At 39.3% G+C, this 27,547-nt stretch overlaps 1 protein-coding gene across 1 annotated transcript; it reads left to right on the top strand.

Moving 5' to 3' along the window:
- The first annotated feature begins 13 nt into the window (after positions 1-13).
- FBXO33 (F-box protein 33) lies at positions 14-26,406 on the top strand. The gene is made up of 4 exons (XM_084630506.1): positions 14-645; positions 13,428-13,538; positions 18,153-18,838; positions 23,988-26,406. Exons 1-4 carry the CDS (start codon positions 161-163, stop codon positions 24,257-24,259), a joined length of 1,554 nt encoding a protein of 517 aa, XP_084486632.1. The 5' UTR covers positions 14-160; the 3' UTR covers positions 24,260-26,406.
- Positions 26,407-27,547: the final 1,141 nt, after the last annotated feature.

Below are 27,547 nucleotides of genomic sequence, written 5' to 3'. Positions count from 1 at the left end.
TGGTAGCATCCGCAATCCGCAGAGCTGGGTCTAGACGAAGTGCCATCCCCCTCTACGAGTTAATTGGCAGGATCCATTCCTCCCCCGCGGCCGGGTGCGGTGGTTTGCCCCGGCAGTAGCCGAGTCTCGGCCGGCCCCCGCCCCCTCCGCCTAGTCATTGATGTTGTTGTTTTTGTCGCAGGAGGCGGAGGCGAGGCCGCGGCCTGGGGCTGCAGCAGTGGGGCTCGGGCCGGCGCCAGGCATGGCGGTGTGCGGGGAGGCGGTGGGCGCCGGCTCGCTGCCCAGCGAGCTGGTGGTTCACATCTTCTCGTTCCTGGCGGGCCCGGACCGGCTGCGGGCCTCGGCCGCCTGCTCGCACTGGCGGGAGTGCCTCTTCTACCCGGCCCTGTGGCCCCGGCTGCGCCTCAGCCTCCGCGTCGCCCCCGCTGAGCGGCCGCGCCTCGACTTCCTCATGCGCAAGTGCGGCTGGTTCGTGCGGGAGCTGCGCGTCCAGTTCGCCGCCGACAACTACCCCGGCGGCGGGGTCTGCGAGGGGGCGGCGGCCGCGGCCGAGGGGGAGACGCCGCTCTGCCCCCGCTGGCTGGACCTGCTGAGGACCTACCTGGAGTTGGTGCTGTGCGTGCTGAGCAGCGTCCGCAATAACAGGTACCGCGGGGCTCTCCGGCCCGGCCCGGCCCGCTCCCGGGCGCAAGCCATCCGGGGTGGGGGGAGACCTCTTAGGCCCAGCTCCTTCCAGCCCCCTTAGACCCAGCCCCCTTCCCTGGGGGGGGGTCCCCCTGCGGCCTGGCCCCTTCTCCTAGCCCGCCCTCCTGACCCCCTCCCCTGTGCGAGATCCCTTCCTGCCCGGTCCTTTTCCCCAGCCCGGCCCCTCCCCTGGGGGGATAGCCTCCGGCCCTGCGCCTTTCTTGGGGGTGGGGGGGACCCCTCCGGGTGGGCCCCTTTCTCCAGCCCATCCGCCCGGCCTCGGCCTCCTTCCTGGGATATGTTAGTAGAAACATCTTGCTCTAAACAGAAGGAAAGGTTGGGGGTAAGAGTTTGTTTAGTAAAACTGCTTACGGAAAGTGTATTCAAGCAAATCCTGGAAGCCAATTAGATTTACCTGTGCATATTTTAAAATAAAGGGCATAATGGAGGCCACAATGAGGAATAGGTCATGGACTGTGTGTGCTGATGCTTCATGAAGATAAATTGTGAAGCATCTGCAAACTGATAGCTAATTCACACATCACGTTCCATATTCATAGGAACTGTGCTTTGATGAGATGTAAGAATTAAGCGTGTAAGAAATTGTCTCAAATAAAGCTTTATTTGGTATCTGTGAAATGTAATTTCTATCACTTCTTATAGTGCAAACTTTGGAGTATTTCATAAATAGTAAGTAAAACATATAGTAATAATTTATTAAATTAGTGTCTTTCTAGTTCTTTATCAAATAGCACTAGGGTTACAATATATAAAGTAACTTAAACATATTTTGCATTGTATCATGTCAGCTGTGGAATATAAATATAACACAAGATATAGAAGTAGATTAACTGACAATTTACACTGCCCTGTGATAGATACAAGGATAATTAGAGCTGTACAAAGAAATCAAAATGAAATGTAGGGAGGATCAGAGCTGTAAGCTTGAGTTCTGGTGCGTATCTAGACTCCATTCTTTCAAAACACTTTAAATGTGTCTTCATACTTTATTCATGCATGAACAGACCCAGCAGATACATTGTGGTGAAAACACTAATGTACACGTTAACACTTTTTTAAATTTACACTGTTCCTCCCACCACCGAGCTGTGATGTAACCTTGGTATTGAAAAATATATTAACTATAATAATAGCTCGGGTTCCTGACACTCAGTAATTTCTGAAACAGTTTAGTCTCTATTAGAAGGAATCTTGTATTTAGTCAGAGAGAAACTATTAAAGACGAGTGACCTTTGACCTTGGGAGATGATGATAAAGAGGAGGATGGTTCAGCGGTTAAGGTGCTAGCTTGGAATTTGGGAGGCCTTGGTTCAATTCTGTGCTTTGCCACAGTTGTCCTGAACGATGTTGGACTCTTAGGGTATGTCTATACTACCTGCCGGATGGGTGGACAGCGATCAGTCCAGCAGGGGTTGATTATCGCATCTAGTCTAGATGTGATAAATCGACCCCTGTGTGCTCCACCACCACGAGAGGCTCAGGTGGAGTCGACGGGGGAGCGGTAGCAGTTGACTCACCACAGTGAAGAGACTGCGGTGAGTAGGTCTAAGTACGTTGACTTCAGCTATGTTATTCATGTAGCTGAAATTGTGTAACTTAGATTGATTCCCTCCCTCAGTGTAGACCAGGCCTGAGTCTACTTGTGCCTCAGTTCTCTCTGTAAAATGGTGGTGATAGTACTTCCTTACTTTGCTATGATAATGGTAGCCATATAAACAACTAAGGCAGAAAAGCAAGGGCCCATTAAGATGCTTCAGGGTTCCCCATCAATATTAGGCAAGGATATAGCTGGAAAGGGTTCCCGGGATCAAGAAGAAATTAAAAACTTTACCTCCCCACCATTACATAATTAACATTTACAGCTTTTTTTTTTTAACTTGGGTATCTTAAGCTGATTTACTGTTTTGTGGAAGACTATCCGAAAAGTGAATACAATGATGTACAAAATTGGAACATATTAGGGCCATCATGCTTCTATGGCTTTGGGGAGAAATCTTTTTTGTTTGGGTTTTTTCGTGCTTTTTTTCTCCTGAGTTGTAGCTAGAGAATAATGAATATAATCGCTCCTTGGTTTTAGATGAGTACATACTTTTCACCTGCCAAATATCTCTTTCCGTTCCTCCACTTTACTGCAGTTAGCTCAGAGACACTTCCTATGTTATAACACTCAGCCATCTCACTGACAAAGCTTACTTTCTGAAAACCTCAGTTCTGCTCCAGCTCTGAACTGAGGACCCTAACCTTTATATTTTAGTACATGTTTTACTCTATTCTTCCACTTGTCAACAGTTTAGGGCTGTCTGTCTCAATCATCTGTGTCTGCTGCTATAACTCTTTGTTGTCAAGCTTTGTTACAATTCGTTAGTTCTTTCTTGTTGGCTGACTTGAAAATACATCTGCCAGTAAGTGAAAACTTCTGTATCAATGTTGATCTATCAGACTGTGTGAGGTGTGAGAGTTCAGCAGACTCTGTCTGAACTTGATGTTTTTTGTAAGGTCGGTATTTATAATTAGGGCTCTACCAAATTCACAGTCCATTTTGGTCAATTTCACTGTCATAGGATTTTAAAAATAATAAATTTAATGATTTCAGCTATTTAAATCTGAAATTTCACAGTGTTGTAATTGTAGGGGTCCTCACCCAAAGAGGACTTTGGGGGGCGGGGGGTGTTGCAAGGTTATTGTAGGGAGGGTGGTGGTACTGCTACCCTTCTGCACTGCTGCTGGCCGCAGCGCTGCCTTCAGAGCTGAGCAGCTCAAGAGCAGCAGCTGCTGGCCAGGGGCACAGGTCTGAAGCAGAGCCACTGCCAGCAGCAGTGCAGAAGTGAGGATGGCATGTTATGGTATTACCACCCTTACTTCTGTGCTACCACTGGTGGGGCACTGCCTTCATAGCTGGGTGCCCGGCCAACAGCCACTGCTCTCTGGTCACCCAGTTCTGAGGGCAGAACCAAAGTAAGTGTGGCAATACCGTGAACCCTCCCCCCCCAAAAAATAACCGTGTGACCCACCCCCCACCCCACCCCCCGCAACTCTCTTTTGTGTCAGGACCCCCAATTTGAGAAACGCTGCTCTTACCTGCATAGTATAGGGTAAAATCTGTATAGTATAGGGTAAAAGCACACAAAAGACCAGATTTCACAGTCCATGACGCGTTTTTCATGGCTGTGAATTTGGTAGGGTCCTATTTATAATCCATAGTGCAGGAGTTCTTTTAAAAAGGCCAGACAGTCTTTATTTCTGCATCACTAAAAATTAGTCAACAAAATGTTAGTATTATAAACAGTGTGTGAGACTAACTTGGCAACAATGTAAATGTGAGTGGATTTCTAGTGTGCTGTGGCCCAGTGAAAAGTTCTCTCACACACTGTAAATGATACATAGTATCATTCCTGAAATTCACTACCTCTCTGCTGCTATCTCCTGTTCCCCAACAAGTGCGTTTATATTAGGAGGGAGCTTTTGCTATTCTTAATCTGCCCTACTACTTTGCCAAGGTACTTTTTACATACATCCTTTTCAAATTGGTGGATGCTTTAGACATTTCTTCAGTAAAATGTTTGCTTCTCTGTGCTACATGTTGATATAGCTAAAATCCCCCCCCCCTTTTATTTAGCTCCTTTTAATTAAAATGAACTGTGGTGGAGAAATGCCTTGGCACTTCAAGGTCCCTTGACAAAAGAATCATTGTCTTGTTGCTAAGGCGGAATCAGGTGTCCTGTTGTGGAGAATCTCTTGTGAATCCTTTTTACATTTAACTCCAGCAGTTTAGTTCAGCTTCTGAAGTGTGCAGTGTCATGCACTATGCAAAATACAGTATACACAGACAGATCACAACATATAAAAACATGCAGTAGAAGTGGTATAGTGAATGACTAACTTAAGATTCAGGTCATAACTATGTCACAGCATTGGCAAGTTTTCTTTTGGTAACATTCATTCAACTAGAACAGATTCCATCTGAAATTTCCTGTCACAAATAAGAGCTGGTGCAGTAAAGCTTATTGTAATTCATGGTGTATGGACTTGCAAATTTTACTGTTAGCCAAATTGCACATTTTAAGCTACATGGGTCTTAAATGAATGTAAATAATTAGAGATAGAAAAACATTGTACTTATTCTGGTAGAGCCAGTTATACTATAGGTTCACTAATGCATAGATACTTCCCACCATAAATACCCCAAGCATAATACATACTCCTCCTTTATTCCATCTCCATGACCATGTTTGAATTTCATGCTAAAATGCTTGAGTTCTCAAATTGTGTGCACATGTGGGTTTGTCTATTCCTGAACTGCATAGTTCTTGAGAGCTATTTAGAACATAAATCAGAAATAATATGGTATGTAAAAGATCATCTGGACGGCTTCATAGAGTTGTCTTAAGTGATTTGGACGCTAAAAATTCAAATTGAGAACCCCAAATACCTAAGAGTAACTGTATTTGCTGAAGACCGCTAATCTCAAACAAGTTCTTGTTCTAAGTTGCTAAGGAAATGAATTCTGCTTCTCGTACTTTACTATAGAAAATCACTAGCTTTTACCCATGATCATGCCAAACCAGTCTAACGTCATTCTTTGACAGGGTTACTGGCCTAGTGGATGGGGGGAAGCTGTAGATATGATGTATCTTGATTTTTTTAGTAAGTTTTTTGACACAACACCATGTGACATTCTCATAAGCAAGGTAGGGAAATGTGATCCAAATGTAATTACTATAAGATGGGTGAGGACTAGCTGAAAAACTGTACTCAGAATGCTTATCAATGGCTCACTGTCCTGTTGGAGGCATGTATCTAGTAGACTCTCTCAGAGGTCTGTCCTGTGTCCAGCACAAGTCAATATATTAATGATTTGGATAATGGAAGAGAGAGTATGTTTATAAAATTTGAAGATAACACCAAGCTGAGAGGAGTTGCTAGCACTTTGGAGGACAGGATTAGAATTCAAAATAACCCTGACTAATTGGAGAATTTGTCTGAAATCAGCAAGATGAATTTGTTAAAGACAAGTGCAAAGTATTGCAGTTAGAAAGGAGAGAAATCAAGTGCACAGCTACAAAATGGGGAATAACTGTCTATTTGATAGTACTGCTGAAATGCATCTGCGGATTATAGTGTCTCACAAATTGAGTGTGAGTCAACAGTGTGATGCAGTTGCAAAAAAGGCTAATATAATTCTAGAGTGTATTGATAAGAGTGTTGTATATAAAACATGGGCGATAGAGTGGAACAGTTATTTGACACTAGTAAGGCCTCAGCTTGAGTACTGTGTCCAGTTTTTGGTGCCATACTTTAAGAAAGATGTGGACAAGCAGGAGAGAGTCAAGAGGAGAGAGAGCAACAAAAAGTTTAGAAAACTTGATGCATGAGGAAAGGTTTAAAAAAAATGGAGTGTGTTTAGTCTTGAGAAAAGAAAACTGATAAAGGCCGTCAAGTATGTTAAGGGGTGTAATAAAGAGGATGTTGATCAGTTCTCTATGTCTACTGAAGGTAGGGCAAGAGGTAATCAGCTTTATTTGCGGCATGGAGATTTATATTTGAAAGTTTTTCCTTAGTATGGAAGGACTGGAATAGGCTTCCAAAGGAGGCTACGGTATTCCTGTCATTGGAGATTTTTAAGATCAAGTTGGACAGACACCAGTCAAGGGTGGTCTATGTATGCTTGGTCCTGCCCATTTGGTCTGTCATCCAAGTACTAGCCAGACCCGGCACTCTTTAGCTTCTGAGATCAGACGAGATTGGGTTTATTCAGCCCAGTATGCCTTCAGGCAATAGCCACATTTCTCCGTTGGTGGGGTAGCTGAACCCAAGTCAACTGTTTGGAAAGCAGCTCTACTCATTGCTATACCACAAATATATCTAATAAGTTGCAGAGATTCTAGTTTCTGTGTGAGTCATATCAAACGCACCAAAGGGAATGAGTGAAGATTGAGAATCAGATGGTTCTTTCATGCCTCTTGGGATGTCCTTCTGGCAATGAAACCAGAGAATCTGCAGCTCTGATTTCTTACCATCGTGGGGTAAGTGTTTTTGTAAAATACAGCGCTAACTACCTCAACTTTGGTAAGTAAACTGTCATGCCTTATTGTGGTCTTATAAATCAAACTTACTCTTTGCATTACTGTACTGTTCAATATAACTTTCAAAAAACTTTAAGTGCAAAAAAATCTTTCTGATGACTATATGGTTCTTTGAGGATGTATACCAAAGAACCTGAGGCACAACAAATGTTAGTCTGTAAAACTAAAAATAGGGAAGAATTTTGATGCTCTGTTGGGTACTGGATGATGATGTACACTTTTTCCACTAGCTAAATTATCCATTCACTGTACAAAACAAAGCTGAAGATGTAAACTAATCTGATGTTAAAGCAGATGATTATGTGAAAATTTGGAAAAAATTCTACGTAGAACTTAGCTAATTCTCACAGACTGGAAGGATTTAATGAATTGCTATTACTAACAGTTGCTAACGAATTACATAAAATATACTGACAGTCTTGCTGCTGGAAATCACTTACATTCCAGAGGGCCATTTTATAAATCTTGTGTTTGATATTACAGGCATACAGATCCAGAGTTATTGCAAATTTGTTATGAATGACAGTCTGTTAATACAAAACTTGTATTTAGAAAAAAAAGTTTCTTCATTCTTTATTACTGAGTACATGGGCATTAAGAAGGATCTTGGTGTTTGATAACCGTTCTTCTCCTGCTGCTTATTTTTGACCAGAAGTCAAAATCCTGTTTTGTAACAATATCTATCACAACAAATTGTGAGGGTCACGAGGATTGACTTCTGTTGGGGGAATGAGCAACAGGAACAGATAATCTCTTAAAACAAAAGATACTAAGTAAGTAGTAGGTATGGGGAAACTTCCCATGAGTCATCAGAATATCTATGCTTTTATTAAGATGGTTGTTTTTCAGGAAGATTCTTGGAGTGGGGTGAAGGAAGAAATATTTGTTTTTTTACTCAGCTATGTTGAAATCCACAAATGTAGTCTTACCCTGTCAGAGCCGTTCTGGGAAAAAGTAGGAAGGGGTTGATTTCTGTCTGTTTGTTTCTCTCCTCAGTGACCTGCCTGATCTGTATCAGTGTGCAGAGCAAGAATCTAGATTTTTAGTAAAACTCCAATATGTCAGCAAAATCTGTTTTAAAGAATTTCAGGAATTAAATTAAATGAGGCTCCTGGATTATTAAACAGGCCAAATATTCAGCATATTGAGGAAGTCAGAATAGCCGCATCTTTACTGAGACTCTTCAGCAACTCTCCCACCACTGATCTGGTACAGGCAGCTTCATTTAGCACGCAATGGTGGAATTGCTACCATAGACCATGAATGAGCAACTTTACCATTCTCTAATCCTGCTGTGCGTAAACAAGGCCTATGTGAAATTTGGTTGAAAAATGTGTAATAGGGCACAGCAAGCAAATCTAGTCTAGTGCAATTACTAAATTAGTAGAGGATGCATTGGCATGTTAGGACAAAGTTAAAAGTAGCTGGAGAAATATCAGATCATTTAAAAGTAGAATCTCATGGTTGAGAAATCATAAATGGTAAATTCTTTGGGACAAGGACTGCCTCTGTATGTGTTTGTAGTACATAGAACTGCACCACTCTGATCCTAACTGGGCCCTCTGGTTGCTGCTTTAATAAAATGATTCAGTAGTAATTGTTCTTTTCCTTTCTCAATCAATCATAATAGTAAAACTGAAGCAGGAATCAGAAAAAACAAGTGGTACAGCATAGGATCACTATTGTTGTTTTCATTATTTTCATTAATGATCTATAGGGGATATGAATTCAGCCATGATCAAACTTACAGGTGGTGATAATCATGTGACTAGCAAATGCAAAAGAGAACAGAACTAAGTTGCACTATAGCTGTCATTATTTACTTAAATAGTAAACTCTTTGAGGCAGAGACTTTATAGTTGTGTGTACACTGTCTAGCACAAAGTGTTACAGCAATTTACTACTGCTAATGTAATCTTGAAACAAAACAGCTATAAGTAGTGAGATGATGCTGACTGTTAAACAGGCCCTGTGTGCCATGTAGTTTTGTGGCTGCATAATTAATCACTTGTACAGCACTGTTTTCCAGATTGAAGCTTTTAAAAAGGTAGTTTCTAGCCCTTGTGTGTTGTAATGTAATGTCTTCCTGAATCTGCAGATGCTCTGAAAGATGTGAACTGCCTCATTCATCTCAATGACTTGTTCTGAAATCTAAAGATGACAGTTTCATTTTCAGCATTACATATGATGCTGCCAGTCATTTTCGCAGAAACATCCAGCCATCCTACTTCCTTCATCATACTAAACTGACTCTCCGCTTCCTAGGGGCAAAAAGCCCCAACTTTCCCCCCTTCTCTGCTGCTAAAATCTTGAGCTTTCCCCTCACCCAACAATTTTATTTGAGGTAGTTAGGCATCTTCAACATAAAAATCTGAGGCATACTGAAAATGTGAATAGTTAGCATAAAATTATATTTAAATAGAATATCAAATAACTTGGGTTACTCTACTGATCATACTCATTTTTATATTTTAATTAAAACTTCCAAAGCTGTATGTACAGGAACGTTGTTGAAGTATTTAGGTGTAGCTTGCTGTGAAGTATTTGAGGACTTGCTAGTAAGTCCCTCATTCACTAGGAGAGGAAATAGACAGCAGATACAACTAGGAGACAGCTGTTAGAAAAATCAGAGTAGGAAGTGATGACAGATCGCAAACTAAACAAGAGATTTCTAGTAGTGCTAGTTCACAGCGATTATAAAGGGTGATAGATTGGACCTAAAAATTAGGGAAGTGAGACATCCTCTCTACATATCCTTGGTTCCACTGCAAGTGAAATATCTTATGAAGATTTAGTCATCTTCTAGTAAAGGGCAGTGAAGAGTCCAGGGAAGGTTCCCTGGCACTGCAGCATGGGCTTGAGTGTTGCTAATATTCACATAGTAAACTTGGGAACAGATTTTTGGATGTAGCACCTTTAAAGTTTTAAGTCCTGGAGACGTGGTGACTTTTTTTTTTTAAAGCATGCATAAGGGAGTTCATGCAAAAGCTGCTCCTCATCACATTTCTTGTGGTGCCAGTAGCAGTATTAAATGATTGAAAAAGAATCTAAGAATGTGCTTTGGTCTAGGCTTGTTCATGGCCATATTATTTACAACTTTCTGCAGTCAGCCCTTTCTTCCTCGCGGCACACACTGGAGCAATGCAACTATTCTAATTTTTTATACATATATCAGAATATATGTGGGAGATGATTCACCAGCACAGTACAAAAGCCTCATGGTTCTTCATGTATACACTGGCACTGATCGTGCTGCCTCTAGGAATTGTTGTGATGAAGTAGCAACGTTACCTATAAAACAGCAGGAATAGGAGTTAAGTTTGTACATTCTTGTCTGTAAACTATAGATTAAATTATAGTGACAAAAATAAACAGCTGGTTTGAACTCTTGCAATCCTCCAGATTTTCACTAGGATTCATGGAATGTTACACTACCAAAAATAACATGTTTTAGAGTCCTAGGAATAAATTATACCTATAGAATATGTAAATATTTAAAGGAATCCTGTTAACTTTTGAAAAATGACATACTTGTTAAAAGTATGTCAGGTGACACACCTGCATTGGAGCCTCCTGTACCTTCTTTTGTGGTTTTACCATCATGTTTTTTAATGTCTTTCCCTCACTGGTTGTTGCAGGGCAGGGGGCACATAAGTGGGAGAAATTGTCTGTATAGGGGAAAGTGATACTGACCAATGTGCTCACCCATGTATATCATGAATGAATCTATATATTTATGTATATTTTTATTAGGGCTGTTTATATATATTTAAATATCACAATTAATTGCAAGATTAAAAAAAAGTCGTGATTATTTGCAGTTTTAATCACACTTTTAAATAGAATACCAATTTGAATTTATTATAAATATTTTTGGATGTTTTTCTATATTTTGAAATGCATTGATTTCAGTTACACAGAATACGAAGTGTACAGTGCTTTATATTTTTATTACAAATATTTACACTGTAAAAAGATAAAACAGTATTTTTCAGTTCACCTCAGACAAGTACTATACTGCAGTCTCTTTATTGTGAAAGTGCAACTTACAAATGTAGAATTATATTTTACATAACTGCTCTCAGAAACAAAACAATGTAAAACTTTAGAGCCTACAAGTCCACTTAGTCTTACTTCTTGTTCAGCCAATCGCTAAGACAAACAAGTTTATATTACAGATAATTCTGCCTGCTTCTTATTTACAGTGTCATCTGAAAGTGAGAACAGGTGGGTTCTGCTTGATAATGATCCAAAGTAGTTTGGACTGAAGGACCTTCATTTTCATCATCTGAGTCAGATGCCACCAAGAGAAGCTTGATTTTCTTTTTGGTGTTTCGGATTCTATAGTTTCCACGTCGGCGTGTTGCTCTTTTAAGACTTTTGACATCATGTTCTACACCTCATCGCTATCAGATTTTGGAAGGCGCTTCAGATTCTTCAGCCTTGGGTTTAGTTCTGTAGCTATTTTGAGAAATCTCATATTGGTACCTTCTTTGCATTTTGTCAAATCTTCAGTGAAAGTGTTCTTAAATCTAACAATATATGTTGGGTCGTCATCTGAAACTGCTATAACATTAAATATATGGCAGAATGCAGGCAAAACCGTGGAGCAGGAGGCATACAATTCTCCCCCAAGGAGTTCAGTCACAAATTTAATTAATGCATTTTTTTTAAAGAGAGTCATCAGCATGGAAGCGTTTCCTCTGGTATGGTGGTCAAAGCATGAAGAGGCATATGAATGTTTAACATAGCTTGCACGTAAATATCTTGCAGTACAGGCTACAACAGTGCAGATATTTTAATCAAAAATGTTATAAAGTGAGCATTGTACACTTCGTATTCTGTGTTGTAATTAAAGTCAATATATTTGAAAATGAAAAAAAAAAATCCAAAAATATTTACAGTAAAACCTCAGTGTTATGAACATACCTCATTTGGAACTGGAAGTATGCAATCAGGCAGCAGCAGAGACCTCCCCTGCCCTTGCCCCTCTCCCCCAAAAAAGCAAATACAGTACAGAACTGTGTCAATCATAAACTGTCAAACTTTTTTAAACTTTCCCTTTTTTTAGTAAAGTAAGGAAACTGTTTCTGTGCTTCTTTCATTTAAATTAAGATAGTTAAAAACAGCATTTTTCTTCTGCCTAGTAAAGTTTCAAAGCTGTATTAAGTCAATGTTCAGTTGTGAACTTTTGAAAGAACAAACACGTGTTGTTTAAAGTTACAAACATTTCAGCGTTATGAATAGTGACTTCCTGCACCCTCCATGACTTCTGCAGTGGACTTCTGCAGTGTGGCTGACCACAGAGCTGCCCAAGCAGTTGACCCTGGAGTGAGCTGCTCAGGAGGCCCTGGGGACAGCCACACCAGCTACTTAGGTGACCCCTCAGCCAGCTGCTGCTGGAGTGGCGCCGGCACCAGCTGCATTGGCCACTGCTCTGAAGCCCGGGGCTCCCTTTCCACCCCCACGCCCCCCCCACCTCCAGTAAGATTGAATCAGTGGTGTTTATGGTACAGGTCATGGTCTGTGACTTTTTGTTTCTTGCCTATGGTCTGTCCGTGACTTTTACTAAAAATACCTATGATTAAATCATAGCCTTAGTTATGAACAACCTCCATTCCTGAGGTATTCATAACTCCTGAGGTTCTACCATATAATATATTTTCATTGATATTCTATTTAACCGCAAGATTAAAACTGTGTAATCGTGACTTTTTTAAAATTAAATTAATTTGTTTTGTGTTAATTGAGTTTACGATTTATTGATAGCCCTAAATATAGTTAGACATCATAATCTTGGATGTCTCTTTCAAAAAGCATATTGTGAATGATGGGCCACTGGATGAAGCATGTTACAAAAACTAAGTGAGCTGTGGCTCACGAGAGCTTATGCTCAAATAAATTTGTTAGTCTCTAAAGTGCCACAAGTACGCCTATCTCTGGCCTGGTCTAAGCCTAAAACTCACGTGGACCTAGTTACGTTGTGTCTGGGTGGGTGGTGGTGGGGAATTCATATCCAAGAGATGTAGTTAAGCTCCAGAATTCTTCCTTTGACCTAGCTATTGCCTCAGAGGGGTGGATTAACTACGGTGACAGAAGACCCCCTTCCATTGCTGTAGCAAATCTCTATACTACAATGCTGCAGCATTGCGTCTGTGCTGCTATAGATTAGACATAGCCTGAGAGTTCTAGGTGTTCAGCATTAAGTGCAGCTTTCATATAATGAAAAGCAGGTATGTATACAGTGTCATGGATGGAATTTTAAATAAATTTGTAAGGATGAAAGTGGATAACATGCACTTAGATGGCACAAGGCGTATTCCTGGTAACATTCTGCTAGACAACGAGATATGTATTCATACTATTATAGTAGGGTGACTCAAAACTGATCAGACTTCTTGCTTCTTCTCTTGATTTTGGCGTTTTAAGCTGCTCCCCCTGAAAAGCTCCATCTAAGCTTTAGTTTATTTGGAAGTTGTGTGTTGTCCCAAACTTTTAGACAGTGCAACTCTTTCCAGCCTGGACGATAACCTCCTGTGCATAAGTGTGCCCTTGCTACCTGTGTTCAAGAATTGTCCTTAACATTTCCCCACTGTTGCCTTACCTTCATGTGCAAACTAACAAAACCTATTTTTGTAGGAACCTCCAGAAGTTAAGTCTTTTTGGGGATATAAGCATTCTGCAACAACATGGAAGTATATCGAATACATACCTCAGCAAGGTGGACCCAGATGGCAAAAAGATTAAGCAGTAAGTTCTTCTGTACACACTAGCAAAAATATCATGCTGGCTCAAAGAACTGATAATGAGAATGCAAGATACTAGGTTGAAAAAGCTCCAGCTTGGTAGTGAGATTTCATCTGGTTTCCATTTTTGTGTTATCTGATGGTCATTGGGTGACCTATATGAGAAGAGCTGATCTTGGTCAAGCTCCTCGCGTCTACGTCACACAAACCATCTTCAGTTGTCAGACTTGTGGTGGTCTCTGCAGACAGTGCATGAAGACACAATACTTTCACTCTTGCAAGGGATGGCTCTCTTTCGCTCTTGCAAGGGATGAACAGAATGAGGTGGTATTGGGGCCAGGGAGAGAGGAGCAGGGTTTCATTGGAACTGTATGTACTATTGCTGTTCTGAGACTGAGTGGAGAACTACACTAGGAATTGAAGTCACCTGACGAATTAAACAAATATATACAAGAAAAACGAATATTAGGAAACAAGTGACTTTGAATAAAGTCATAAGTGAACTCCAAGTAAAGATTTATCATAAGACTCCATGCCTGTTTAAGATGAGAACTACTTATTTCCAGAATAATTCCTAAGGGCATGTCCATATAGGAAAGCTATATTGGTATAATCTAAGGTATAAATTTAAACTGTTAATTATATCAGTATAACCTTCACCCCGCCTCCACCCCCCCCCCCCCAAATATGGACACTCTTATTGCAGAATCAGAGTGGGGGTGTTTTTTTATAGCTTATATCTAGGCTTGGCAGAACTCATTTTTTATTTTTTATAATTTTTTTATGATGATGCCAGATAACATCATCAGTGTTTACTTTTAATCTTTTTTATCTTAATCTATGCAGGTTCAGACAATAATTGTTTAATGACCATAGACATTGAGATTCAAAAAGTTAAAACTTTATAACCGTTAAAATACAAATTTCAACGTAACATGTCAAAATCTACAAAGTAAATATGCTTAAATCAACCTCTGTTCTCAAGTAGCATTTTTTCTTTCTATGGCTATCTGTACATTTTTATGATTGATGGAAATATATTTTTATTGGCTTGTGTGTATACTAAAATCAATGTCTATCCTCAAAAATCTAATCCTCCCAAGTCTACTTATGCCCTTTTGGAAGTGTGTAAGATAAACTGAAAAAGCCATTCTTATTCTGGAACTAGTGTCCACGCAGTGGGTTATGCTGGTATAACTGTAAAACTTGCCAATGTAGACAAGCCCTGAGTGTCATAATTTTAATCTACATTGCCGGGGTGGGGGGGAATCTGCTTATCCCAATATTCTAGGAGAGAAATGGGTACTCTTTCCTCTTCCATGTGCCTGTAGCTGAAGTAGCTCTGGAACTATCATAGATATCAAAAGATGGATTAGTATGTACATGCATATCGAACTCTGTAATGCTTAGATCCTGACTTAAATTTACAACATGGTGGAAATTCAGACCTTCATTTCCTACTGTGTCTTTGTCACCCTGTTGTACTTATGTAACGCAGAAATTGAGATCAATGGGAGATATTATGCAACATTCATACTGTATTGCGGTAGCAAGGCACAATTTATAGATATCCGAGTAAAAACTTTTACTCTGGTTGTTTTGTTTTTTAATAATATGCTTAGTGCTCTTCCTACTATGATGATTTGTTGCATGCCACATGGTGCATGTGCGTAGGTTTTTTTATGCTCTATATTTGCAGTTTACTGTTTTAAATGTAACTTGATACTACTTTTCTCTTTACAAATTCATTTTATTTAACCTTTGCTCTGGGAAAGTTCAGTACATCATGTAAATGCAGTACATTGTGCAGTTAGAGAAAATATGTTCCACCATTGAATTAAATGTAACTATTTAAAACTCTTATGCCTGAGGTGTTACTTCGTCATCTAACAGTTGTTAATTAATCTTAATTTTTCTAAAAATACCAATTGAGCCATTTTAAATAAGTGCATTTAGTGCTTATGAATGGTGCTGGATTGAGACTGCATTATCCAATGAACAGAAATAGTATGGACAGCAGTAGTGCACTTGCTTTCTGTGTAGTCCTACCAGTATGCCTCAGTCCTGACTCAGGACCACTTTTGAGGGGGTGAAAATACTAATTCAGTCTCTGTGTCTATTCAGTCTTTGACTTCTCTTCTGACACTGTCCACAAGGATGCCACTTAGTGCTAATTGTGGGTGGCTTGTCAATGGACTGGTAGCCACAGAAAACTGGACTGAGACCACCAACTCACTATCTTGTGTAGATTATTGAACAACTTTCAAAAACATTTGGTTACTATTGTTCTGAGACTATGTATTAAGATAGAACTAGGGCTTATTCATCAGAAAAGTGTAGACAATTGAAATTAAAACATACAGTCTGAAAATAAGATGAGGAAATTATTAGAAATTGGTACTTATGTAGTTAAACTTGTAGAACATGGCTTGAACGGTTAAATTAGTGTGTTCTCCAAGAGTAGAGGTACCATATTCAGTTAAAGGATTTACTGGAAGTGCATTGTTAAAATGAATGGCAGTGTAGTTGGATGATAACTTCATTGTGCTTCCTATTGGGCCTCATTTTTATTAGCCCAATATATAGTTATTACATAACATAAAGTACCCTCAGTTGAGTTGTTTAAATATTTGACATAGTTTGGGTTAAAATGGGGTGGGTGGGACTAGAAGGATTGGCTCAGCATTAGATAGCTAGAAAAATTTTAGATGAAGTGGCTATATAGTTTTTTGGTGGACATATGGATGGCTAGTTCTGCGGCCAGAGTCTAAGCTTAAAATTCAGGGATTTGTGTACTATTATCACTGAAAACTGCTGTAGACTTGAGTTCTAAATGTTCACCATCCCTGCTTTGATTGGATGAGCTTACTTCTAGTACAGAACAGTATTAGAAGCTGCAATTGTGGTTAATCCAATACAGTTTACAGTAATCTAAAGCAAAATAGTCAAATAGTATTTTAAACTGTGTTTTAAGCTTAAACATACATCATCATTAGAGAAGCACAGCTTAAGTTATTAGGCATCAAATTGAGAGAACTGTAGAAGAAAACATTTCGGCATATGCAGTCATACCATGTTGAACATGCACGCATTTCAGATTTACTGTTCATAAATATTGCAGAAGGAAAACTTATAAAATGAATTTAAAATATCAGATGTGTATTAAGACTGACTATATACAGTATTGCAAGATATGATGAGCTCACATTCTAGCACATTTTAGTGCATTATTAAAGATATACATGCACGCAGGCAATTTTTTTCATTTTTAATTTTCTTCTGAGATTAGATGCCCTTTACATAATGTTCTTTGCTGCCTGTGTGTGTGTCTGTGTGTATATATGTATGTATACCCAGTGTATACTATGTAGCAATTTAGCTCGGAACCACTTGATTTTTGGCATGTTTTTTTAATTTTGTGTTACAGATCTTTGCATTGCATTCCTTGATGCCTTTAAACAGGAACATATTTGACCTGACCCAGCTCCCGTGTTGCAAACACTATATTTTTCCTTAAGTGACAAGTGCTATAGATTGCATGCATGTACACCTTCATATGCATGTATACATACTAGAACAGGTACTGTGACTGTGTGCTCAGAAGAGCATTTATCAGTGGTGAGGAAGAGAGAAATTCAGCTGGGTTTTAGCAGATGTGGGGAAACATGATCAAAGAATTTCTTTAGAACCAATCCAGAGCATTTAGCTACAGTGCTGAAGCTGTGTGATTCACAATTGTACATTCAAATCAAATTCCTTCCTCTCAGGTATGGTATGTGAAATGAATATATAACTTAAAGATCTGTTCATAAAATGTTACAGGGATGGGACAGGTGGTCAGGATAGATACAGGATACTCCTCCTGTGTGGTGAGTGTGGGTCACCCCCCCCCCCCAAAAAAAAAAAAAGGCACACAAATATTGTCAGGCCCAAATCATGTTCATCCCAACTTAAACTCTTATAATTGCTGGTAACTGTAGGAATGATCCAATATGCACACATGAAAATATTTTAAGAACCCCACTATTGTTTGCACTTGAGAGAGGTGTAATGAGTGTGGTCAGCTCACCAGTTTCAAATATTTCAAAACCAAATTTCTCCAAATCTGGCAAAAAGCATTGACTGGCTTTTAGGGCTATATTTTGTACATACTAAGCTTGCTGTTGGGCAAGGACTGCATTAGAGGTATCAGAGCATGAAGCATCAGAGGCTTTTTAAAGTTGTATTTACTCACATTTGTATAACCCCAAAATGGCTGAATGGATTCCCTTAAACTTTTGTTTTAAAAGAGTTTGGCGCTGAGAAATATGGGATACTTCTCTTCAAAGGACAACATTTTCCCCAAGAGGAATCATTACATATATTCCCTTCCTAAGATAAATCACAATTACAGCATCATTTGAGTTTGGTAGAAGTTAAAGAGCCTGATTTTGTAGGTGCCATACATACAGAACTTTCACTGACTATTCGAGGAGTTCTTCACGTAGCACAGCTACAGAATCGCACCCTAACTGAAAGAGTAGAGTCTTTCTTGAATAAATGTAGAATGCTATGCAGTTGTATTACCACATTAAGTCATATTTTAATGGGGTCATTGTTGTTTATGTTTTTCTTGCAGAATACAACAGCTATTTGAAGAAATATTGGGCAATAGCAGGCAACTGAAGTGGCTGTCTTGTGGGTTTATGCTGCAAATAGTTACTCCCACATCATTGTCATCTTTATCAAACCCCATTGCCAACACCATGGAACACCTGAGTTTGCTGGACAACCACATCCCTGGTAATACCACTCTTATCACTGCAGTTGAATTGGAGCGCTTTGTGAATCTGCGCTCCCTCGCCTTGGATTTCTGTGATTTTACAGCTGAAATGGCAAGAGTCCTGGCTGATAGCAACCATGTGCCTTTGCATCGACTCTCTCTTCTGGTCCACAAAATTTCCATAATGCACAAGTCCTTGGAAAACATGCCAGAAGATGAGAATTGGAAGGCACTGACACGCAACAGCACTAATCTTCGGGTCTATATTATGGCTTTTGATATCAAGAGTGATGACATGCTAAGAATTCTTAAGCCCAGTATCCCACTAGAGAGGATTCACTTTGACAGCTACATCACTTGTGTTTCAGGGGCTGTTGTTGACCTCATATCCAGGCAGTATGACAAGTTTCTCACTCATTTTATATTAATGAATGATGTGATAGATATGTCTGGTTTCCCAGATCTTAGTGACAACCGTAATGAAGATCCACTGGTTTTGTTAGCGTGGAGGTGCACAAGGCTCTCTCTCCTAGCAGTTCATGGTAGGTAATTCTATTCTCAAACATAGTAAGTGACTTTGACTTTTTTTATGCTTTAGTCTTTTTTCTAAAAATCACAATCATACACTTTGTATTAATAACATCAGTTACTGACCTAAAAAATCTTGCAGGAGATGTTAATAATAGAAGCTGTTTATACAGATGCTGAAAAAAACACATTCTCATACCATCAAACTTGAAAATGTAAAGTCATTCCACATACTATAGTTATAGTTATTCCTCATAACAAATCACATAACTAGTAAGTTACTGATTGTTAACAAATTTTCCTATGCAACTCTGTTCTCACTTGAAGTTTACTAGGTTACTTGTGTAAATGAGGATGAGCAAGAATTTTTCTTGTAAGGTTCCAAAAAAAGGGGGGGGGGCGGAGGGTAGTATATAATATTCCATGCTCTGGAAAGCTTATTTTGAGTGTGTGGAGGATCTTTATTATATTAAACTATGTATTATCCAAAGAGTAGCTATGCTTATGGATATGAGAATTGGAAATGTTTGCTGCTTAACATTAGTTCATTTTGCAGTGAGGGTTTGGTGATCTTCCTGGCTGTAAATATGTATGGCCCACAATGAAGCGAGGGTGAGAGGAGATGTGTTACCAATCTAGTGAGAACCTAGCAGCAGCTAACAAGATGAAGTGTTGGCTGACAAAGTTTGGAATATATTCTCTGTTTGATCTACTTGCAGGAGGGAGAGTAGCATAAACTGCATTTCTCTTCCCCTGAAATAGTTTTAGGTGAGTGCCTGGCCAAATGCCACCATACACTAGTCATAAATTGTCCGTACTAGCTATTTTATTACTGTAAACTTCTAATCCATTCTGAACTTAGGCTCAAAGAGAGAGGAACTTACTCTTGTGTATTATCTGACTTCAACTAGTGACCTACAGCAGACAAAAGTAGGTAATATTCGTTTAAAAAATATAGGGAAACAAAATACTAATGACAGCTTTCAGAGTAGCAGCCGTGTTAGTCTGTATTCGCAAAAAGAAAAGGAGTACTTGTGGCACCTTAGAGACTAACCAATTTATTTGAGCATGAGCTTTCGTGAGCTACAGCTCACTTCATCGGATGTAACTAATGTAACACTGGTAGTGTGGCTCTTCATATCTTACGTGGACCAGCCACAGGAGGCTTGAGTCTGCTGGTGTTGATAAGGGATTGAGGCCTCAATCCTGTGATCTGCTCTATAGGAGTGCACCCCTACTCCTCCTTCAGACAGCTTGCAGGATGGGGGTGTTTAGCTCAAGTGGCAGAGGGTCATGTTTTTAGCACCAAAGGGCATGGGTTCAAACGCCGTTGTTTACCCCAAAGTGGGGGAGTCAGATACTTGCAAGAAAGAGTTTTCAGCTGACAAACTTTAATTATTTTCCACTGGAAATCAGATAGGGAAAATTAAATTCTTTGCTTTTCTTTATAATCACTATAAGTTTCCTAGAGTCAAATGTGAATTCTAACTCTACATAACCAACACATCTGAGGCTGTCTACTCTACAGCTTTATGTCAGCATAGTTTAGGTCGCTGAGGGGTGTGAATAAATCACCCCCAGGAGCGACTTAAGTTGCACCGACATAAGTGCCGGTGGGAGAGCTTCTCCTGCCAGTTTAGCTACTGCTGCTTGCAAGGGCTTGAGTAGTTAAGCCAATGGGAGAGCTCTTTTCCATCGGTTTAGAGTGGCGACATTAGAGAGCTCACAGCGGTGCAGCTGCGCCGCTGTAAACTCTCTACTATAGCTGTGCTGTAAGTGGCTGAATGTGATTTTAGGTGCCTCGCTTTAACCACCTAACTTTTAAAATTTATCCGAATTGTTATTGATTTGATGCAGTTGTTATCCCAAAAACTTTGTTTACAGTACAGGGGGGAAAAAATCAGACATCCTCCAAGACCTATCTAATATAAAATAAAAACAAACAGCTGTGTAAATTTACAAGCTAACAAATCCAGCATCGAAATGTATAGTGTTGTCACATGTCTATCCAGCAAACATTCAGGTAAAGCAATAGAAAAGCAAAATTTTAATAATCTTCATTAAGCAGAGAATTGGAAATTACATAATTGTCAGATCTTTTTAGACTGTTTAAAAGGTAGTAACTTGGTGTAATTTCTTATTGGCTATTAAGTGGGGGAAAAGACAGATGCCCAATAGGTGAAATCAGATCTCAAGATCTCAACTGTGCTTCTTGTAACTTGCCTAAATTGGGAAAATATGATCTTTTTCTTCTTTGCTACCAGACTGCCTGGAAGTTATTTTGTCAGCTGGAATAAAAATAACATCCAAGTTCGGTGTTAGTTTAAAATATTTAAGAACTTGGAAGTGAAGACTACATTTTTGCTGTAACAGGTTCCAAATGCAGCTGTTTATCTTAAGAATCAATTTTAGGTTCTTCAGAAAAGGATAAAATATTCATATTAGATGTTCTGTTCTCCATAATTTCTACTGCTTTTTAAGGAAGCATTGTTCTTATAAACATGACAGCTCCTAAACATTTTACAATTGAGAAATCACAAGTTCTATCCTGTTAGGTCCCGATTGGCAGTAAAAATTGTCTCAATGTTAACTTTAGAAGTGCTTTGGGTGTTTTTATTTATTTATTTATTTTAAAGTGAGTCTGACTTGTTGATAACTACATTTCATGTTGTAGCAGCTAGAGAAGGGGAAGGGGGAAGAGAATCTTCTCTTGCATCCATTCCCTGTACTCTCAGAAGAAGTTAATGAAATCTATTTATACCTGTCCTCTCCTCTTGCAATTTGTCTAAGTACTTATATGTAACAATTACAAAAAAAAAAAAAACCCTCTCAGGAACATGTAATGATAAAATAGACCCCTTTAAGATCAACACAGCAACTGGTTCTTTTTTTAAAACAAAAACCAAACCCTGGGTTTTAGTGCCACCCACTAACAATTTAATCCCCTTCTATCTGATTTCCCTCTGATTTCGATGCTGGATTTGTTAGCTTGTAAAGGCCTTCAAGCCAGAATGAACTATTCTGTGGCTTAGCTGTGACAGCTCAGAGGATGGTGACTAGTCAGTAACTAGGATTTACTTGATCTGCATCTGTCTGGCTACTGTTTGTCACTTGATCAAATAAGGCTAAAAGAAATCTACCTCACTAGTGCCTCTTGCAAAAGTGCTTTCTCACTGGGCCTCAAGAATTTTTTCTGTTTTCACAGAGAAACATCTGCTACCTACCTTAGAGTGAATCTTCCTGAAGCAATAAGAGTGAGGAAGTACTGAGGCAGTCTCTGGGGCTGAAAAGCAAGCCCACCCAGCTTGCATGGAAAGGGGGAAGAATCTTCCCCGTAGGGCAAAGGCTCTCCCTGAGGCAGCCTTAGACTTTGGGGAAGAGGTGCTTCAAGATTTCATGGTGTAAGGGATCTCTACAAGCCCCCGCCTTGTGAAATGTTTGGTTGGATTGGGGTCCTTTCTGGCTCCTAAAATCTTACCAGAAGTCTAGTCATTCCTTCCAGAAGTTAACATGAAAAGCTATAAGGGGTCATGATAGCCACCTTAGTATTGAGAAGGCTCATCCAGGGAATGACGTTCCTCCAAATCATCACATGCAGCAGTAGTTATGTATCTGTATCGCCCTTGTTAAGCTGCCCCCTTTGTTCTTGTGGATGTTCTTGTTCTTTCTCTCACTAAGGACCTATTAATTCTAAATTCTATAGTGGACTGGCTAAGCTCATTCAAGATTCTTCTGGAAAGTAGTACCTAAAAGTGGAGTTCTTGATTGGGTTTGGTATCCTACAGCCTTCTGAGCGTCCTGATTTTTCTTGTGCATTGAGACTTCCAGCCCACTGCACTAGACAAGGGAAGCATCAGTGAATTAACATTACAAAGTTGCCTTTTAGAGTTCCTTGCTCTTTCATTAGGCATTACCACTGATCATGCCAGCATCTGCAGATGCCCTGGACTGCAGAGTGCTTTGAGCAGTGCTTCTGTGGGAAGCTTCAGGGGCAGTAGGTGAAAGATTCTCATTCCACTTTCTTCATCAAACTCCCCCATTTAATTCAGCCTCCTTCTCCTCTCCCCACTGAGATGTTTTCTCATAGGTTTCCTGCTATACAGAATCCACTATCTACATTGTTGAAGACCATTCCAGAGAGAGTCAAACCTTGCTTGTATTTACCAGATAACTTTCTGTGGCTTGGATGAGACTGTACAGTCTCATCCGCTCTACTAGGCTTTCCAAGTCCAGACTTTGACAAGAGAATTTGCATGTTAGGTGGGAAGAAGAGTAAGCTTATAACTACTTCATGCTGGAAGGAATAAACTGGAGAAGCGAAGGGGAGGGCACCCTAAAGAAGAGGAAAATCCTGGATGGTGCTTAGTGGTATCAGTGAGCTAGGAGGAACCCAGCATGTTTTCTCAGCCAACCTATGGAAAGCAAGTTCGCTAGTAATTGGGAATATAATTTGCCTTTTTCTTCACTTTCCGGGGGAAATACAATATGAACTTCTAGTAGGTAGCAAAGACCATTTTATAATTATCATATTTAATTTCAGTTAAGATAATTTTGTAGTTGAGTGAAAAAGTTTTCAGCATTGAAGGGACTTGGCTTTCATGAAAAGTGCCATGATCTGTGAGGAAAGGTCACAATCACTGCAAAAATGGAATCTGGTAATAGAAAATAGGTCTAACTGTAACACATCAAAATCAAACCTCTTCAGAGTTCCTCTGTACTACAAACACAGTTTTAATGCAGTTCTTACACCTATACTTTCACTCAAGATGATTAATCATGCACTCTTCTTTGCACATAACACCTCTAAACTGTCAAGTAGTGTAGGTCTAAAATATTTAGTATGTCCCAGAGTCTAAATAAAAATGTGTATGAATAATAGATTTATTGATTCTCTAGGGGGGACAGGTCCAACAAAGTTTGGCCGCGGGGGAGGGGGTTCTACTTACAATGTTACTTTTTTTTTTTCCTCACTTGATAAGAATAAATTTGAACCTGATGGCTTGTAACTTTTAAGAAATGCAGAAAAAAGGTTGCTAAATGGAAAAGGGACAAAATCAGTTGGGGAAAAGGCCTGCTAGTCAGGGGTCTCAGGTTTTAACCACTTTTTTTAAAAAGCAGTTCTGAAATGAAGTGACAGGTTTTTTTCCTCCCCCACCCTCCCAGGTTACACAGTGTGGGCCCATAACCTCATTGCAATCGCTCGTCTTCGTGGCTCTGATTTGAAAGTGCTTGAAGTCACAGAAGAAAGCATTGATTTCGACCAAGGTGAACTGGCTGATCAGGATGTGGATCCAGTACATAACCTCATTGAGCAGGTATCCCTTGGATTGGGTCGACCTTGGCATGCAGTCATGGACATAGAATTACTCAGTGTCTTCACTGAGCCAACTCGTCATTTTTATCGAGAGATGCAAAGCTTCAGTGAAGGCATTTAGCTCCTTTTTTTATTTACAATTCCTGTGGTTACATATGCAAGTAGGATCCTATTATGTTTTTCAGTAGTGTGAATTAACCCCTTTTGTGCTGTGTTTAATCAGTATTAGATATATAGAATTATATATGTGTATTCTACTTCTTGATCAAAGAACGTAGTCGGGTATTGGTTTAGAAGCTGAAAGTGGCAACGTTTAGGGCTTTCACGGTTAATGGACTTGTCTACCAAACCTTATAGAGATACAGCCGAAGGTTGTCTGAGGTTGCCGGCTAACTATATTTTTTTACTGAGTAACTGCATCTTCTATTATTTTACTATTATGTCGGAGTTTAGTGCTCAGGAGCCAGTTTTTTTAATATCCATAGCCCAGTGGATTTGTATGCAATCATTGTCATATAACCTGGTAGTATGCTACTTATTAGGCTTTAAAAAAAGGAAGAAAGAGAATACTACCCAATGCCAGTTCACTATAAACTTCCACTTTAATTTCACATGCAGTTTCTGAAGCATGAATTACTACTACTACTCTAAATTTATTCTCAGTTATTAAGCAGTAATCTGTAGCACTGTGTAGCTTTTTTCAGTTACTCACCTGAATTTGCGAGCTCTTAGACTATGAATTGTAGGATTTCTTATCCTTCATAAATTCATCATAGCTTCTTATTCTCATGATCTGTCAGTTTCTCCACATGAGTTAGCTTTGGGCCCAGATTTAAAAGGAAATATAAGTTTACACATTCCAATGGGGTAAAACCATAACAATGAAGATATAAATTTAAATGTACATGCTTACAAACAAACATTAGTCGTGAAATCCCTAGCAACCAAGTCACTGGACTTTCTCTGTCAGCGCCTGTGTCAGCTGCCAAAGAATAGATTAAAAATGAAGAAGTGCCCACATGCTGGCAGGGGCAGGCCAACTGTTGGTCTGCCAGATACTGCTAGATTGTAATATATAAGGTCGAATTTCGACCTGTGGTACACAGCTGTGCTGTGGCTCAGTCAGCAACCTCAGAACTCTTAAACAAACATGCACCTGTTTCACTGTGAATAGTGAATGTAAAGGAAGGAAAGGAAATAAATACAAAGCTTGTTCTATCACAGGTATGAGCTGCTATGATGCATGAAGAACATTCCATGAAGTATGTTTTAAAATCTTGTTATATCTGAGAGGCTTTAAAAGCCGATTTAACTGTTTCAGGGCAACCGCGGTACAGACGTGGTCTCTGTGAGACTTCCACCTGACCCCAGTTTTAAGTGGTACGAATGTTGTGCATTTAATGTTAAAGGACAGTCTGCAATAATTAAAGAAAGTGGCCAACGTGGGTGCCCAGCAGTGCTGAGACCTGGCTGCTATATTGTAAGCTTTGGAAAACACAATTTATGCAACAGATGTCCAGATATGATTCTATTTATGGAAAAAGTTTATATGTGTTTTACAAATGGTTTTACCATCTTATATTAAAATGACCTTTTGACAGGTGTGCGCTGTTTTGTCTCCAGTGAGCACATACCATGCGGATTTTATATGTACATCAGTAGAGTGAATCCACTGGCACAGTGTGTGTATATGCCAGATGTGGTGAGATTTTATCTTATAAATGTGATCAGATTAAAAAACTCCTGACAGAAAATGTAAGGAAACCAGCTGAATGTTTGAACTGATGACTGATGTTGTATGGTTTATGTTAAATGTATATTCTTTTAATCAATGAATAAAGCATTAAAAACTGATCATTGTAAAATATTTTATTGTATCAGCATGAGGATTTTTAGCATTAAGCTGCAGCAATCATTCATAAACTGTGTGTATAATTATTAGTTCACGTTGTGTTGAGGTGCAGCAAAGCTTAGTCTAAAGTAAATCATACAGTAAATTCTTATTTGGCTGATATTTTGCTAATATGTTGATAAAATAAAGCGCTTAACAAAAATTAGACCAGCTAGCATAGACCGAATATTGCACATTTGATATGGCTTATTAGTCTGATACAGTAAATCGTAGATTGTAGAATATAGAAGACTGACTGAGAAATTCCTGCACCAGTTGCAACTGCTTAACTCAAAATCTAATGTGCTCTAGAAAACTGTAGTATTCATGTCAGTGTCCCACTATTAAATAGATTATGAATACCTACAATGCTTCAGTTTGACATTTTATCTATTTTTATAAATCTAATTGCATATTGTGGATGAAAATTGCACATGTTTGGTAAACTGGTATAAAGAACTGCCACACCATAGCAGTGATTGGCTGTGCCATGAGAACTGTCAAGTGGCTGTTTACAGTGTGCTTGTGTGCCAAATATTAATCCTGATTATTGAAAATGAAAGTTTAGGATAACAAACTACTACTAATCATATAAACCATGCTGCTTACTAAGATGTGCTAAAGTGTCTCCTTAATTTCTTCTACGAAGTCTACAAAACAATCATTTAACCCATCCCCTTTTGAAAAGGGAAGTAGCTTGGGTGTGGGTAGTAGTGGTGAGAGGGGAAACAAACTGTAGCCTGTTTCTTATTATAGTAACATCAAATGAAAGGCAGAAATGCACAAGTGTCATGACTCTGTTGCCTTTGACCACTAGGATTGTGGGTTCAGATCCAGGACTCAGGGTGTAAGCCCAGTAGTGCCTGTAAAGCAGCTTGCAGTAGAAGGGGTGCTACCATTATTCAACTAAAATTTAAGGTTAAAGTCTCCAGCTGTCCAGGAGGAAGCTAAGATCAAGTAGAACTTAATGAAGAGGATAAGTGTTTCTTTGCTTTAAAAAATATATATAAATAAAAAATCCCCAACCATATTAATATCCAGTGTTTTGTGAAACTGGATTGTAAGCCCTAGAGAGAGGTGCTATTCGGCATCAAATTTGTTCTTTCTTAATGCTAGTGGCAGATATTGTTTCTCTTTCCAAACCGTTCCTTTTGTTTGTTTTTAACTAATTTCCCAGACTTAAGGGTAACCATGTTTCCATTTTTTTGTTATGTTTCCTTTTTGATTTTCAGGTTATTAAAGAGCTCCTGGTGGAGCCATGTTGGCCTCTTACTATTCTTCCTTTGTTTCCTTTGCATGAGAATAGTTCGCAGATGTGCCTTTTAATATTGTCTCCTTGAGGAACTGCCAGCTCTCCTGAATTCCTTTTTCCCTTAGATTTTCTTCTCATGGGACCTTACTTACCAGTTCTGTGTTTGTTAAAGGTTTATACATAAATAGCTCGAATATTTAAACTTAAAATAATCGTATGTACAGTTGAACATTTTGATAATGGATCTCTACTTACACAATTGTATT

Source organism: Lepidochelys olivacea, assembly GCF_965140295.1.
Source record: "Lepidochelys olivacea isolate rLepOli2 genome assembly, chromosome: 6".
NCBI classification, from domain to species: Eukaryota; Metazoa; Chordata; order Testudines; family Cheloniidae; genus Lepidochelys; species Lepidochelys olivacea.
The sequence above is the reverse complement of the archived record's forward strand: the minus strand, read 5'-3'. Positions and strand labels throughout refer to the sequence as shown.

Excerpts from the sequence above, each read along its gene's own strand:
- FBXO33 (XM_084630506.1), top strand. The coding sequence starts at position 161 with ATGTTGTTGTTTTTGTCGCAGGAGGCGGAGGCGAGGCCGCGGCCTGGG. Across the intron at positions 646-13,427 it reads AGCAGCGTCCGCAATAACAG|GAACCTCCAGAAGTTAAGTC; the intron begins GTACCGCGGGGC and ends CTATTTTTGTAG. Across the intron at positions 18,839-23,987 it reads CTCTCTCCTAGCAGTTCATG|GTTACACAGTGTGGGCCCAT; the intron begins GTAGGTAATTCT and ends CCACCCTCCCAG.